Source organism: Fulmarus glacialis, unplaced genomic scaffold (assembly GCF_000690835.1).
Source record: "Fulmarus glacialis isolate BGI_N327 unplaced genomic scaffold, ASM69083v1 scaffold30857, whole genome shotgun sequence".
Lineage (NCBI taxonomy): Eukaryota > Metazoa > Chordata > Aves > Procellariiformes > Procellariidae > Fulmarus > Fulmarus glacialis.
In genome coordinates this window covers 305-14,358 of record NW_009224299.1, presented here as the reverse complement: position 1 = coordinate 14,358, position 14,054 = coordinate 305, and the positions used below count along the sequence as shown (strand labels likewise).

The 14,054-nt window shown below is 40.5% G+C and overlaps 1 protein-coding gene across 1 annotated transcript; it reads left to right on the top strand.

Moving 5' to 3' along the window:
- Nucleotides 1-598: 598 nt before the first annotated feature.
- On the top strand, nt 599-13,288 carry PARP12 (poly (ADP-ribose) polymerase family, member 12; the record flags this gene model as incomplete). Its single annotated transcript, XM_009582118.1, has 11 exons — nt 599-734; nt 1,798-2,092; nt 3,093-3,191; nt 4,425-4,548; nt 6,191-6,386; nt 6,993-7,113; nt 8,652-8,748; nt 9,718-9,796; nt 11,121-11,251; nt 11,950-12,101; nt 12,961-13,288. Coding segments are annotated over 11 exons (1,705 nt in total), but the record flags the coding sequence as incomplete, so codon positions are not given.
- Between the last annotated feature and the right edge of the window lie 766 nt (nt 13,289-14,054).

Sequence of the window (14,054 nt, the reverse complement as noted above, 5' to 3'; positions counted from 1 at the left end):
GTGGAAGGAGGCTTCAATAAAGGCCTCGCTGCTCTTTTCCGTGTTGGAAGTGCATCCTTTTCCCTTTATTTTTCCCCCAAAGGAGAGAGCGGTAGTTTCACAGACTTCGGGTTGCAGCAATCTCCTCCCCCGCTCACCGCCCTGCTCCTGGCACGTCCCCCCGTAGGGCCCGTGCGACGGTGAAAGCTTTGCCCCCCACCCCCCCCGCAGACCCTGCTCCACGCAGCAAATCTGGGCACTTTGTGCTGCGTTAAGTTGGAGAATGTGCTTATTGATTTTAGTGGGAGGGATTGTTACTTTGGCGTTTTGGTGTTTTCTCACGCGTGGTTGTGAGCTGCAGGTCAAAAATGCCAATATTGTCAGACTACGCTAATGCTATAATGACTGTAAATCAGAAATAGCGTGGCAATTATCCTCAGACTAATTATGTAATCTGCTTAGCAAATCACATAATTATTTTATAAAGGAGCGCTATGGATTTTTCTGAAACTAGCTAATTTGGTGTGCTTTCTGAACTGTTTAGTGTAATACTGATGGAGTAGCAAAATAGTGCTAGTCTGTTACACTCATTTTTGCACTTGGGTTTCTTAACTTGTAGGAAGGAATGCAGGTTTGTTCACAACTTCCACTCGGACCACAATCTCTGTGTTCTAAAACAATATGGACTTGAGAATTTAAACAGTGATGAACTTCGCCAGCTTCTGCTTCAAAATGACCCTTCCCTCTTACCAGAGGTGAGTAGTACTTAGCCTTGTGTTTCAGTGAGCATCACAAAGTGGAAGAGGCTTGATACTGGCTGGAGATGTTAGGTGTCAGTTTGGTTAGCATAATGCAAATCGAAAACCTTAAATCTGCATCCTCTGTTCTCGTTGGTGGTGGGTTGACCTCAGCTGGCAGCTAAGCACTCACACAGCCCCTCACTCACTCCCTTCTCCCCTGCCCCCAGCAGGACAGGTGAGGGAAAACAAGAAGAACAAAAGTGACAAAACTTGTGGATGGAGATAAAGACAGTTTAGCAAGTGGAGGAAAGAGGGGAGAACACAAGTGTTGCAAAGGAAGTTAGTCACCACCTCCCACAAGCAGACCGATGCCCAGCCAGTTTCTGAGCGAGGGCAACCTTGTAAGAGGGACCCACCTCCCCCACCCCTCCTTTTTTTTCTTTTTTTTTTAATTTTAGAGCATGACATTATATGGCATGGAACATCCCTTTGGCCAGTTTGGGCTAGCTGTGTCCTCTCTCAGCTTCTTGCTTACCCCCACTCTACGTGGGGTGGGGGGGCAGAGTGGAGAAAAAGAGAAAGCCTCGACACTGTGCAAAGCACTGCTCAGCAGTAGCTGAAACGTTGGTGTGTTATCAACACTGTTTTGGCAGCAAATCCAAAACATAGCATGGTATGATCTGCTATGAAGAAAGTTAACTCCATCCCAGCCAGATCCATTACCTCTTACCATCAAATTCAGGTCAAAAAAGTTCACTATTCCAAAACTAGAAAACCAAAGAGTTTGGGCAGTGACACCATAAAATCCACTCTCCTACATTTATGTGACAAAATCCCATCTGCTTGAGAATATCTGTAAGACATGGTGGTTGTCTGTTGAAAGATCTTTCTAGACATTAGCAGGGAAAAGGAAAAACTATCAAGTAATCATTTGGAAAAGAAGAAGAAACTTGTATGAGTCTTTTAAATGCAAATGTAAACATGTAGCTGTAAAAATTTAAAAATCATTAATTCAAACAGTTTATATGAGCACGTTGTACTTTAATCTTTAAATTCTTTTTTTTTTCTTCTACCCAAGGTCTGCTTGCATTATAACAAAGGTGATGGACCTTATGGATCTTGTACCTATAAAAAGATCTGTACCAAATTGCATGTTTGCCAGTATTTTTTGCGGGGACAGTGCAGATTTGGCAGCAGCTGCAAGCGATCCCATGACTTATTAAAGTCAGAATGTTATGAGAAACTGGAGAGACAGGGAATGAGCTCAAACATTATTGAGAAACTACCCTCCATTTATAGAAATATGTATGACATACAAAATGGCAACAGGAACATGTATGACATAGAAGATGCCAAGTCTTCACCATGCAAAGGTAAATGATACCATCTTTTGAAAACAGAAGAAGAGTCACTATAGTGAATGTAACATTCTCACAGATGTCATTAAGAGAAAGAAAACTGAATTCACATCTTGATGTGTCTTTCAGGAGGGACCTTGCACCTCTCTTATTGACAGAGATTTGTGTCTTGACAAGTGAAGTGGATTTCAAGACATTATGGGTTCCTGAGAAATAAAGTGCTTGGTGTTTATAAAAATCTTAAATTTGATTCAGAAATTAATTTTATTAGAAAAACATAACAGGAACTGGAAATAGGGAGATGTATATTTTTTTTCTTGGTAAAAAGCATAAACAAGGGTAGAGAACTGTTTAAGAATAGGGGTGGCATTTACTTGTGTGATTATGAACTACTATATCAGTTTTTTTCTTTAATGTAGTGATTGTCTAGCACAAGAATTCAGACAGCAGTATCCTAGTTACTTCTCAGAGATGTAATATTTTGTTTGTTCTTTTCTTTTGAAGTTCCTTAGAATTGTAAGTTAAGTATAATTTAGCAGGAAAGAAAACGGTAACAGAATGGAAAATCCAAGTATGTGTGTTCATCTCTGCTATTCTCCCTGCAGTTCCTTCTTCCCTTCGTTTCCTTAGGTGTTCTTTAATTTACAGAAGTATCAAATTTTGAGACTTCATATTTTATAGCTGCCAATGTGAACAGCTATGTGGAATGCACAGTTAACTCAAGTCCATCTAGAAATGTAAAGGCATTGGATTCTATTCTTATTTTGTAGTGGCGGCTAAAAACTGTATCTGAGGAATTTAGCAGTTACAGGACAGTTAAGTTCAGAAAAGATGGATAAAGGGATAGGACTTTTGAGTATACAAGGTTATCAAAGAATTCAGTGTCTTTCTGGAGCTGAATGCAGTTACATAGTTATAAACACTGTTTTTAGGCATCTTCCCGACCCACAGGTGCAATTTTAAGGGGCTTGTTGAAACAAAGTGTATTAATAAGGCTTATAATTCCCCTCTCTAGAGAGAAAACACAGCTCTAGCCGAGAGTCCTCAACTACAAATGATGATGAATTGGAACAGATCTGTTTATATCATCTGTACAGAAGTTGTGGCTTTAAAGGTAGGTTGTGACTATAGCAAGTCCAGTCTATTTTCCTTTCCTCATAAAGAGAAAGTGATAGACATCTTTCACAGAAAGGGGAAACTTCAGAGCTTATACTTATCTTTAGTTAAATCTCATTGTAATCTTGAGTGCTGGTAGGAAAGTGTTTGACCTATGTGGTATACCAAACAAAGGAGCTGTTTTGGTTTACTCTGAAATGTATATTGGCCTGTGTTGGAGATTAGCTACTCCACCTGTGTTCACCTAAGGGATTGCTGAATGATAGGAGTCCTAATTCCAAATAGCTACAAAAGATACTCTGAATTCTACATTCTTCCTTGTTTCTTCTAGCACTCTTCTGTTCCATCTTTCCGAGCTGTCTCCCTTTCAAAATGTTCCAACTTGTCCAGGAAAAAGGCTGCTGTGCCAGCTTTCTTATTGGGGTGTCCTTTTGTCATCCTTTTCTTTCTTGATGTTCTTGACTTGTAGTAGCTCCCTGATGTACTGCACGCCTTCTCATATGAACTATGTGGTGCTGTCTCCTTGACTTTCCCTGTAGTTAAGTTGCCTGTTGTTCTACTATGAAAGCTAGCCTCAAGTTTATGCGTATGTGTACTGGTGATGCGATCTTCACACCTATTGAGTGAGACTGCATACTGACTCTTTGAATGATTTCTGAGTAACACTTGTGATACCTGGGCCACTGCTACCACTACTCTTGTTCCTGGTGAGCCCTGGACCCTTAGAGACTTCCTGAAGTCTCTAAATGAGCTACCTCCTATCCTAAAACTAAGCACTCTTTTTGGGGTTTTTTTTTTATTCCTCAGTATTATGACTTTGGGACTAAGTGGTTAAGCATAGATATTTGAGTCTACACTGTTATTCTATATGTGAAATAACAGCCTTGTGTGAACTTGTGATCTCAACTCATTGTAAATTTTTGTCTGTGAAACTGAGAAGACAGAACAGTCCTTCACCACTGAGTTCCTGCTAGCAATTATAATGCATGAAAGAGAATCTAGTAGGTACAGAAACTGAACTTCTGCCTAAGCTCAAAAAGTAAGTTTTGCTTGCTCACGCTGAAAAATTCTGAACTATTGCTTGTAATGATTCCATAGGTGAACATTTTCCATAGCTATGCATTTGATACTTTCACCAGCTAGGTGTACAGCCCTGAAATGTTGGAGTTTTTCTCATAGCCTTTAAAAATAATGCATCTCTTACTTTTTTTTTATTTTTAAACTTTTATAGACAAGTGTATCAGAACTCATTTTCACTTGCCATATAGATGGCAGATCTCTGATGGTAATACCTGGAAGGACTTGAAGAATATGGAAGAAATAGAAAAAGCGTATTGTGACCCCCATAACGCCAGGTATAAACTCTTATAAGCTTTAATAATGTTTGGAGTTTGCTGTATCGGACCAGGCCCTTAGTGGCTATAAATTGCTACGATTCTATTGCAGTCATGACATAAGTAGCTTCATTCGGTATTCTTCTACTGACCTCACTTTGCTGATCTACTGCTGCTGGAGATCTGATCCATTGTGACTTACACCTGGAGTCTGTATAGGACCCTCTGGGTTTGGCTGGGATGGAGTTTACTTTCTTCATAGCAGCCCGTATAGTGCTGTGTTCTGGATTTGTGACTAAAACAGTGCTGATAATGCACCCATGTTTTAGGTGTTGCTGAGCAAGTGCTTGCCCAGAGCGACGGCTTTCTCTTTTTCCCACTCTGCCCTGCTCTTCCCTAGTGGGTAGGCTGGGGGTGGGCAAGGGGTTGGGAGAGGATCAGCCGGGACAGCTGACCTGAACTGACCAAAGGGATCTCCTGTGCCATATAATGTCATGCTCAGCAATAAAACCTGGGGCAGAGGAAGAAGAGGATTGGGTTTTTAGTTTCCAAGGTGGCTGCTGTTTGGAGGCTGGCTGGGCGTTAGACTGCCTGTGGGAGGTTGTGAGCGATTTGCTTTGCTTTATTTATTTATTTACTTCTTTGTTTACGCACACCCTCCCCCCCTTCTTCACCTATTGAACTGCCTTTATATTGACCCACAACTTTTCTCGCTTTTGCCTTTCCTATTTTCTACCCTCTGTTGTGCAGAGGAGAGGAGGGGGAGTGAGCGAGCGAGCGGCTGTGTAGGTACTTGGTTGCTGGCCAGGGTCAATCCACCACATATATTTTATGTGACTGACCCGTAGACTAGTATTGTTTGCTGTGGAAAAAATGTATAAATACTTCCTACTGTTGCTACCATAGGAAGTCTTAATCCTCGCTAAGAATGGCTGGAAAACTGCAGAGAATGGTGATTTTATCACAAGTACTTGTGGGAATCTGTCTTTGGTTAGAGCTTGTCAATACACAGCTTGATCCCATGATTAGAAGTAACCTTCTCTTTCACCTTTTGAGATGGAGGATGGAAAGGTAGCATGAGATATGCCCTTCCTGCCCCCTTTTCCTCCAGTCCATATTGTGGAACTGGTAGAATACCTTGCGTACTTGGAGAGAGAGATACTTTTGGGTGCAGAGAACCATTAAGAATATGGACATACCTTTAAGAGTTTGGAACTGGTTATGTAGCACAAAGAGGGTATTGGAAGGGACTCATACCAGCATGCTGTGTCCCATGCTGGAGAATTTACCTAGCCCTCGTGTGTTACGTTAGAGGCTCTTTGAAGCTGTGCTTAAGTTATGACAGTGTTCTGTTTAGAATGTAGTTGGTTAGCAAGAAGAAGGCAGTGTACATTTTCCACTGTTTTCTGTTCATCTTATGTAACTCACTAATTTACAAGTTGATAGTGGTTACTGCGCACGGAACCAATGTGAGACGTAATACTGTAATGCAAAATATGTACAAACATAAGGCAGAGCGGGGATTGTTGTGGAAACTGCAGGTTTGTGTTCTGCTTTTGAGTGACGTTGACTTAATTCGCAAATTGGTGGTGGGCTTCTGAACCTATGTGTAAAGATTCACAAACAGTTCTGATTTTTTTTTTTTGTCTCCTTTGTTTTATAGATTTAATAATGGTATTACTGAAAATCACTCTGTCTTGCCATGTATCTGTTTTCTGAATATGTGCTGTGGGTTTGCAAAGGTTAGACGTCTTTCTACAGCCTCCTCTGTGACCAAACCCCCTCACTTCATTCTTACAACAGAATGGATCTGGTACTGGAAAGACGAATATGGCCTGTGGCGGGAGTATGGGAAAAAAGTAAGTGTGGAGAAATGGGGAGACTCTCAACTCTGTGTTAAAAGTGCAGAACTACTGAAAAGTAAACAGTGTTTATATCCTCCCCCTCTTTTGTCACCCTCTCTCTCCCTCCCTCTCACTCATACTGTACAGATGGACTTTAGAGGCCTAATGGGATCTTTTCCCTGCAAATTTGATTGGTTCACGTAGGGGGAAGTGCTCACTGGTGAGTCACAAATCTTATTGACAGATAATTCTTCAGTGAGTCACATCAGATAGGATCACATTAATACATTCTTTTCATTGCTCTTGACTGAAACTTCCTTTTCTGAGGTTCCAGTAGTACTCTGTGCGTCTTTGCTAAGGTCTAGTTGGTGAACGTGCGGTCTCATAGTAGTGTTCACCGCATGCACTTTGCAATGTCAGTTTAGGCTTCATAACACTGCTTGGTCTGTTCTAGGGGTGGTTTCAACTGCTTGATACATGGCTTTTGCCTGAAAGCCACTATCATACACAAAGGCTTATACATACTGCAGCCACCATACCATATGACAGTTGTTGGTTTTTAAACTTGCTTGTATATAACAGACCAGGAGAATCTTTTTTTCTCTGGTATTGCCCTGACAGGATGATGATCATGCAGCTGCCACTGTCTCCAGTGATGATCTGGAGAAAGCTTATATATCCAAAGGTTCTCCAAAGTTGAACTTCAAAGCTGGAAGACATGAATATGAACTCAATTTTGGAGGTAGGTTCCATTTCCTTGGTTTTTTGGTTTTGTCCCTCCCTCCCTCCTTCCCTCCCAGGACTTTTGTGGTTTCAAACTACATTGCTACAGGAGATAGGAGAGAGAAATTTGAACTTTGAACTGCAATGTTTACAGACGGAGCTTCTATCAAAGTTCTCAGGATAAAAGCTGTTCACATAAGCAAAGTGGCATTCTTATTCTTCCAGACTTTTTATTTTTGAGAAGTTCTTGTGCCAGGTTTCAAAATATCTGCCAGCAAGTCCAAGTGTGACATTGCCACCAATACAAATGGTGAGAAACTTCTGGAAGACTTGGTAAGCCAGCTTCTGGTCTGCTTTAATCACTGGCTTGCAGAAAAACGAATACTTGGGCAAGGTGTCGGGTCCAGACAATCCATAGCATTGCAAGATTTATGTAGCTGTTTTCTTTTCATAGCTCTGCCTGTCTCAAAAGGCTGAGGGAATACCTTGACTATGTCAAAGTAGGAAGATGTGTTTCCCAAGAGTTCAGGAAATTTAAGCCACTTGTGATGGCACTGTCCTCTCTGAGCTGTTGCCTTTCCAGGTATCCTTTTCAAAAATCATGAGGAACAGTGGTGGTGGGAACCAGCCTGCCTACACTGTCATTTTGGTGTAGTTGCCTTTGATCCAACTCTCCATTACTATCTCATTGTGCGTGGAAAAAAAAAAAACCAACAAGGAGAACGGGCATGTGATATGTTGTTTGTGATTCAATTGAAAGCAATGCTGTAATCTTCTCTATAGGCTGGGGAAACTTGTCTGGCTTAGAAGGGAAGATTGCATGGTAAATCAATCCCTTTTCTAAGGTTTGGGCTTTTTTAGTAACTTAGGCAAACATATGCAATGTAGACATCTTCCAAAACTTAGTTTCTAGGCTTGGTAGTGCCAAGAGGTTTTTTGTTTGTTTGTTTTCTTCCTGTGTATCTCTCTCTGAAGATGAGGCCTCATTCTCCTGGCTGCTACTGACTCTTAGTTGCTAGTATGATATGGCAGTAGCTACAGGGCTTCCAAGATTCAGAAAGAATGCTTCTAAAATTCAGGTTGCTGTGACTTGTTTCTGTTGGTGGTCAATAAAATGAATGGCCTGTGATAGCTGTTACATTGTGTTTATAGGGTTTGAAATCTACAACTACATGTAGGAAAACAGTATCTTGATTGCAGATTAAGAAGGAGGGGATGCAATCCGTGGAGCAAAAGTAGATACTTATTTTACAATGATCCTTTTTGGCTAAGCATGGCTGATGGAACAATGAAGGGAAAATGGCTAGCAGCGTCTTTCATTCCTTCTAAACTTAAGAGCAAAACTGAAACTGAAATCCTTCTTTGGTGATTTATACAGATAGACTGTGGGTTCCACATCCTGCTCTGACTTCCTGTTGTTTAGCAAGAAAAAAAGATCAGTGCCTTTTTGTCAACATTTTTGACAAAACAACTTAGTGGCAAGTTTTGCTGCAGTGTGAAGGCTTTCTAAAACATCTTTCTGATTTTTCATGGTTTTATTTTTATTTTTTTCCCCAGCCATGATTCAGAAAAACCTTCGCTACACAACAGAGAGAGAGATTTGCAGAAGACCTAGATTTGTCTCTCAGACAGAGTTAGAAGAGACAAGAGCAAGGTAAACTGCAACTGCTCATTCTGAGGTGATGGATTTAGTGCATTGTGAATGCAGTGTCTTCCTGCATCCAGTAGCTGTTAAGGCAATTGTAAAAGAAATTGAGAGGGGAAGGGATATATCTTTCCTGCAACAATGTCTAGCCAGGGCAGCACTGCAGCTGGCAACTCAGGAGCCTTGGGGGTGAAGGAAGTTTGGACGTGGCCACAGAAAGTGTGGAAGCATAGAAAATAATTCAACATGTAGCAATGTTGTAGGGAGCTGCTGATTACAGGGAGCTATCTTACTAGAGCAGCTGATACAGATGGAAGCAATAACGTTTATGCATACTAGCCCTTTCTAACATCTGAGATCAGTAATTTTCAAAGCTAAGTACAAGTTTAGAAACAATTATTTTGAGAACAACCAGAGAATCTGAGAGGAAAATAGTAGTTGTTACAGGAGCAAAAGGTCTGCAAGGGGAGTTGTTTTATATAATTGCCTGTAACAGCCAACTCTTTCTACGCATTCCCTTGCAGCACACAGTGCTTGCTTAAACAACACAGAAAAGAGCAGCTAAACACACTAATTAAAATTGGGATGGAAGTAGAGGGGAGGGCTGTATCTATCCTGTTTCTGCCATACTGATGTGATACTGGATGCATTTTTATTTATCTACCCTGGTGTAGCAGAGCTTTTATGTGTACATTCAACTCTTTGCAACTAAGAGAACTACTTTCATGTTTAGTACAGTGTCTGTCTGATTTTTTTTCTCATTTGGCATCTTGCTTCCTGCCATAAGTCTTGACATGATGATTTAGAACAAATATTTTCATGTGCTGAAATGAAAAGACGATTTTGAAATATTTCTGAATATGTTCAGTTGCCTATATTCTCCCTGAACTTGGCAAAGATGTTTAGTGTCATATGTACATAAAATGTAGGAATCTGTTTTGTTTTAATTACCTATTTGTAATGTCTTGTAATGTACAGGGGCTTTAAACATACAGAAAAGTTTAAGGGCATTCCAGCTCACTGGGACAAATCTGCCCTGCCTGAACTGGGATTCAAGGTTTGGAGCTTTTTGTTTTTTTCTTTCCATCAGTTTTGTCACATACAGGTTTGTTACATCACAAGTTCAGTGTTTCTAGTGCCTTTGTAGATGACTGTTTCTTATGTAATGTAATGCAGAGCTGTTGGTAAATTTGAGCCTGGTACCACACTGGGCAGACCTAGAGGTGAAACTGGACCCAGATTTAAACTAACAAATGGTGCCAGTATAACTACGGCAACATTGACTTTCACTGCTACTATTTATCCCTTTCCTTGACAAATTTGCCTGAAGCTTATGCTGTATTAGCAAGACTGTTACTGGTACCCAAGATATGTAGCTTTGAAGTCCGACATGTGCTGAAGCATCAGAGATAAATCATGCCTCTAAACTTCAGGGTAGCCATTCCCTGAGCTGTGTGTAAGTAGACTGTTGTACGTCTGTGGAGCATTGCTGATATCGGCAGAGTTCAGGCTGGGATCATTTATTAAAATGTACCATAACTCCAGTGCAGTGAACTTGTCTACCTTTGTAACACACCCAGTTAGTATCTGCATGGTTTACCTTTGCTGACTTCCTGCCTGCCTCCACCATCACCTCTGTCAACACTAGTAACTATATCTACAGAAAAGATCTTCTTACATGAAACTTGAAAATTACTAACTTGCAAAATGCAAATCCTCAAGAAATTGTCAATAAAAAATAGGGAAGGCTAACTTTGACATTCTTGATGTTCCTAGGGAAAACATGCAAGTAGAAAACTTTGCTTGCTTTCAAGACTGTCATGTAAGGAACTGATTTTTGGTAGTGTGTCCCTACTCTTCCCTAAAATAGTTGATCGAATAAAGCCTTTTCAATTTATTTAAAAACATAACAGGCAGTGCAGTTTGTGTTCACTGGCTGTAGGGAGTATAAACTATAAAGACTTAAAAAGCATGGGTGTAGATGTACTCTTTGATTTGCTGTAACATAAATTCTCTGTTCTTTTTTTATTTATGTGCTCATTTCTTCTGTGTATTTAGGTACTGTTTGATATATGCATGTGAATGTATCTTGGCCCAAATATTAAAAGGGGCTGGGTGGCTGCACAAAAGTATGCAGCTGCTTTAATGTCCTGTGAGAGAGCAACCTGGGTGTCTTAAACCCCAGGAGTTAATGTTCCCTAGGTAAGAGCTCACTTTTACAGAGCAGGGATCCCTAATCTGCCTTTTTTCCAAGAGTATTTTTGCTGCTCATACCTCGGCTTCACAGAAGAGACTTCAAAGGTCTGAGTAGTGCACGAAGTAGGGTGGCTTTGGTATGATTTACTGAAAGATGAGAGTAGCTTTTTAATCTTTTCTTACAGCTGATTGAGCTTGACATATCTTCTGAAGAATATAAGAAAATCAAGGTGGACTTTCAACGCACAATGCCCAAAACAGTTATTAAAAGGATTTGTAGAGTTCAGAACCCATCTCTCTGGGAACTGTATCAATGGTATGTGTAAAGTACTGCTCTCTGGTATGTGTGCATGAAGTTTGTTGTTTCTGCAGTTAGCTGTGTGCTATAGATAGACACGCATTCCTGAAATGCAGCTGCATTTAAGAATCTGCTTCCATTCCCCAACTGAAATACCTAGCCAGGATCAACATGTAGATAAAGAGGTACCAACAAAACCAAAAATCAAGACACAGAGCTTAGAATAGTCAGATGAGCTCTGTGGGAGGAGTCCTTGCTCCTGAGGGTAAGTGGTTCTGACTTCTGCCAGACCTTCCAGCTGCCTTCCACTGAAACCTTGAAGCTGGTAATCAGTCACATCTGGCACAAACACAGGTTTGTAGCTGATCAAAACTGAAACAGCCCTCAAAACTAAATGCAGAACTCACTGAGGGAAAGCCTTAACATGAACTCCTGTGTTTAGAAAAAAAATAATAGTAAGATTCTTCCTCCTCTCCCAATACGCAGTGAATGAAACAAAACATTTTTACTACTAAAATTCTGGAGGCATTGTGTATAACAAAAGCATGTTTGTACGCAGCTAGACAGCAAGATACCCTGTATGCCCAAAGTTTAGGCCTTAACATAAGGATTTTCAGAATATACTCTTTGTGTAAAATTGTCCAAGCGCTAGTATGGCTGGAACCTGTCTGAGTACAGCTACTGTGGAACTGCAAAGATACTGCTTCTTATTGCAGGCAGAAGGAACAAATGCAGAAGAGCAATGGTGGAAAGGCTGTAGATGAGCGATTTTTATTTCATGGGACCAGTAAGAAATACATTGATGCTATCTGCCAGCAAAACTTTGACTGGAGGATCTGTGGCCTTCATGGGACAGTCTACGGCAAAGGTTGTTTTTCAGCTCTTTCATTAACCCTAGACTTGCTAAAAAATTCTCCGTAGTTACTGCAGAGGTGTAAGTTAGAAAGAGGGTACTCAGCCCATCTAGGGCTTATCTCTGTGATGATGTGGACAACATAGCTGACTTTGCCTTAGTTCCAAATGATCGTTGCCATACTGAAAAGCCTCTATGATCCACTCTGTCCTTGCAAGAAAAGACAAGCTTAGGAGAGGCCAGTTCTAGGGACGGTTTCTCCTAGAGTTCAGGCTTACTTCTGTTCCAATTTCTCCAACCTCCTACAGGAAGGCAACGTGGCATTATTTGTTGGTGGTTTTTTTTTTTGTTTGTTTCCTTCAGGAATGTAAATGCCATCCTAGTTACAGGCTTTTTGCCTTGTTAGCAAATTAATACTGCTTTACATTGTCCTGTGTACAGGAAAGGATCAACATACCAAGTGGAATAGCCAAGAGACAGGCTGACTGATGGACTACCCACCCATCCAGTTGAATACTCTGTAACTCTCAGAAATGTTCTAGTGAATATTAGTAGCCTCTGTCAGGAGAGGAAGTTGGGTGAGATTGGGGAAGATGGATGTCTGGGGTCAGGAGGAAATCTTTTTGAGGAATATGGTAATGTTTAAAACACTACTTGTGTGGGTTTTTCATACATGTGCTGTGAAAAATAAAAGTGTAGGTCATACATAGTGGTCATCTTCACTAAGAAGGACATAGAGGACAAGTGAAGGCTTTGGAAAGGCCGTTCATGAACTGCTTAATGGATTTGCTTATGAATTTGCTTTCACACTGTATCACTTCCTTCCCTGCAATTTTGGTGTCTTACCAACTCTGTCTTGGTGTCTCTTCTGCAGGAAGCTATTTTGCAAGGGATGCATCTTACTCTGACAACTACTGCAGGGAAGACTCATACACCAGGACCATGTTTCTGGCACGGGTGCTGGTGGGGGAGTTCACTCTTGGTAGTTCTTCTTATGTTCGGCCTCCCTTGAAGGACAACCAAAACTTCTACGACAGTTGTGTGAATAGCTCTTCAAACCCTTCTATCTTTGTCATCTTTGAGAAGCAGCAGATTTATCCAGAGTATCTCATAGAATACATTGACCAGGCATTGGCAAAAATGCTATAGCAGCAAAACCTGTCATCATTATGTTTAGGTGGTATAAACATTTTTTTAGTATTAGCTTAAGAGAGAAAAAGTGGTTCTTAGAAATTGTGTAATTGGGTAGGTGAGTGTTCAGAAACATTTATTCTCTATCCTGTCTGTGCAATAGAAAACGAGGGGTAAAAAGACACAAAGGATGTCTTAGAATTCTTAAAATCCTTGGTCTGTCTCCTATTCCTTAGCGGGTATCATGTTTCCCTGCGTTACTAGAGATTTTTATAAATTTATTAGATTAATTCACTAGTGGTTGTAACATGAGGATTGTCTATGACTGCCAAGTTTAAACAATATTTAGTTATAATTGTTTGAGGATAGATCTTTACACATGCTCGTTGGTCAGAGGCTGTCTCCTTCTACCTGTTTTATCTTTTAACTCAAAATTTGATAAAACCTCCTTTTTTTAATAATCTGTCTCCTGTAACAGTAGACATTCAAGTGTTTGCAAATGAGACCATACAATCTCTGTCTCTCTGCTCAAGCCATTTCATAAATTCTTAGCAGCACTGTTTTTTGTCCCTACTTAATCTTCACCAACAAAGCCTCAAAAATTAAACTTGCTTGTTGAAAAGGAACAGAGACTTATTTTCACTTGTTAATTTTCTCATTTAAAACAAGTACCAAAGACATGAAGCATAGCAAGGGTTGCTTGGTGCTGTGCTACTCAGTTGACTTAATGCTGTATTTTAGGTCTGTGAGAACACAAGTTTTTCTTGACTTTCACTGTGCCTACAAATGAGAGAGTGCTGGCAGATGCCGGAGGGGAGAAGAGGAGGCAACTCACCC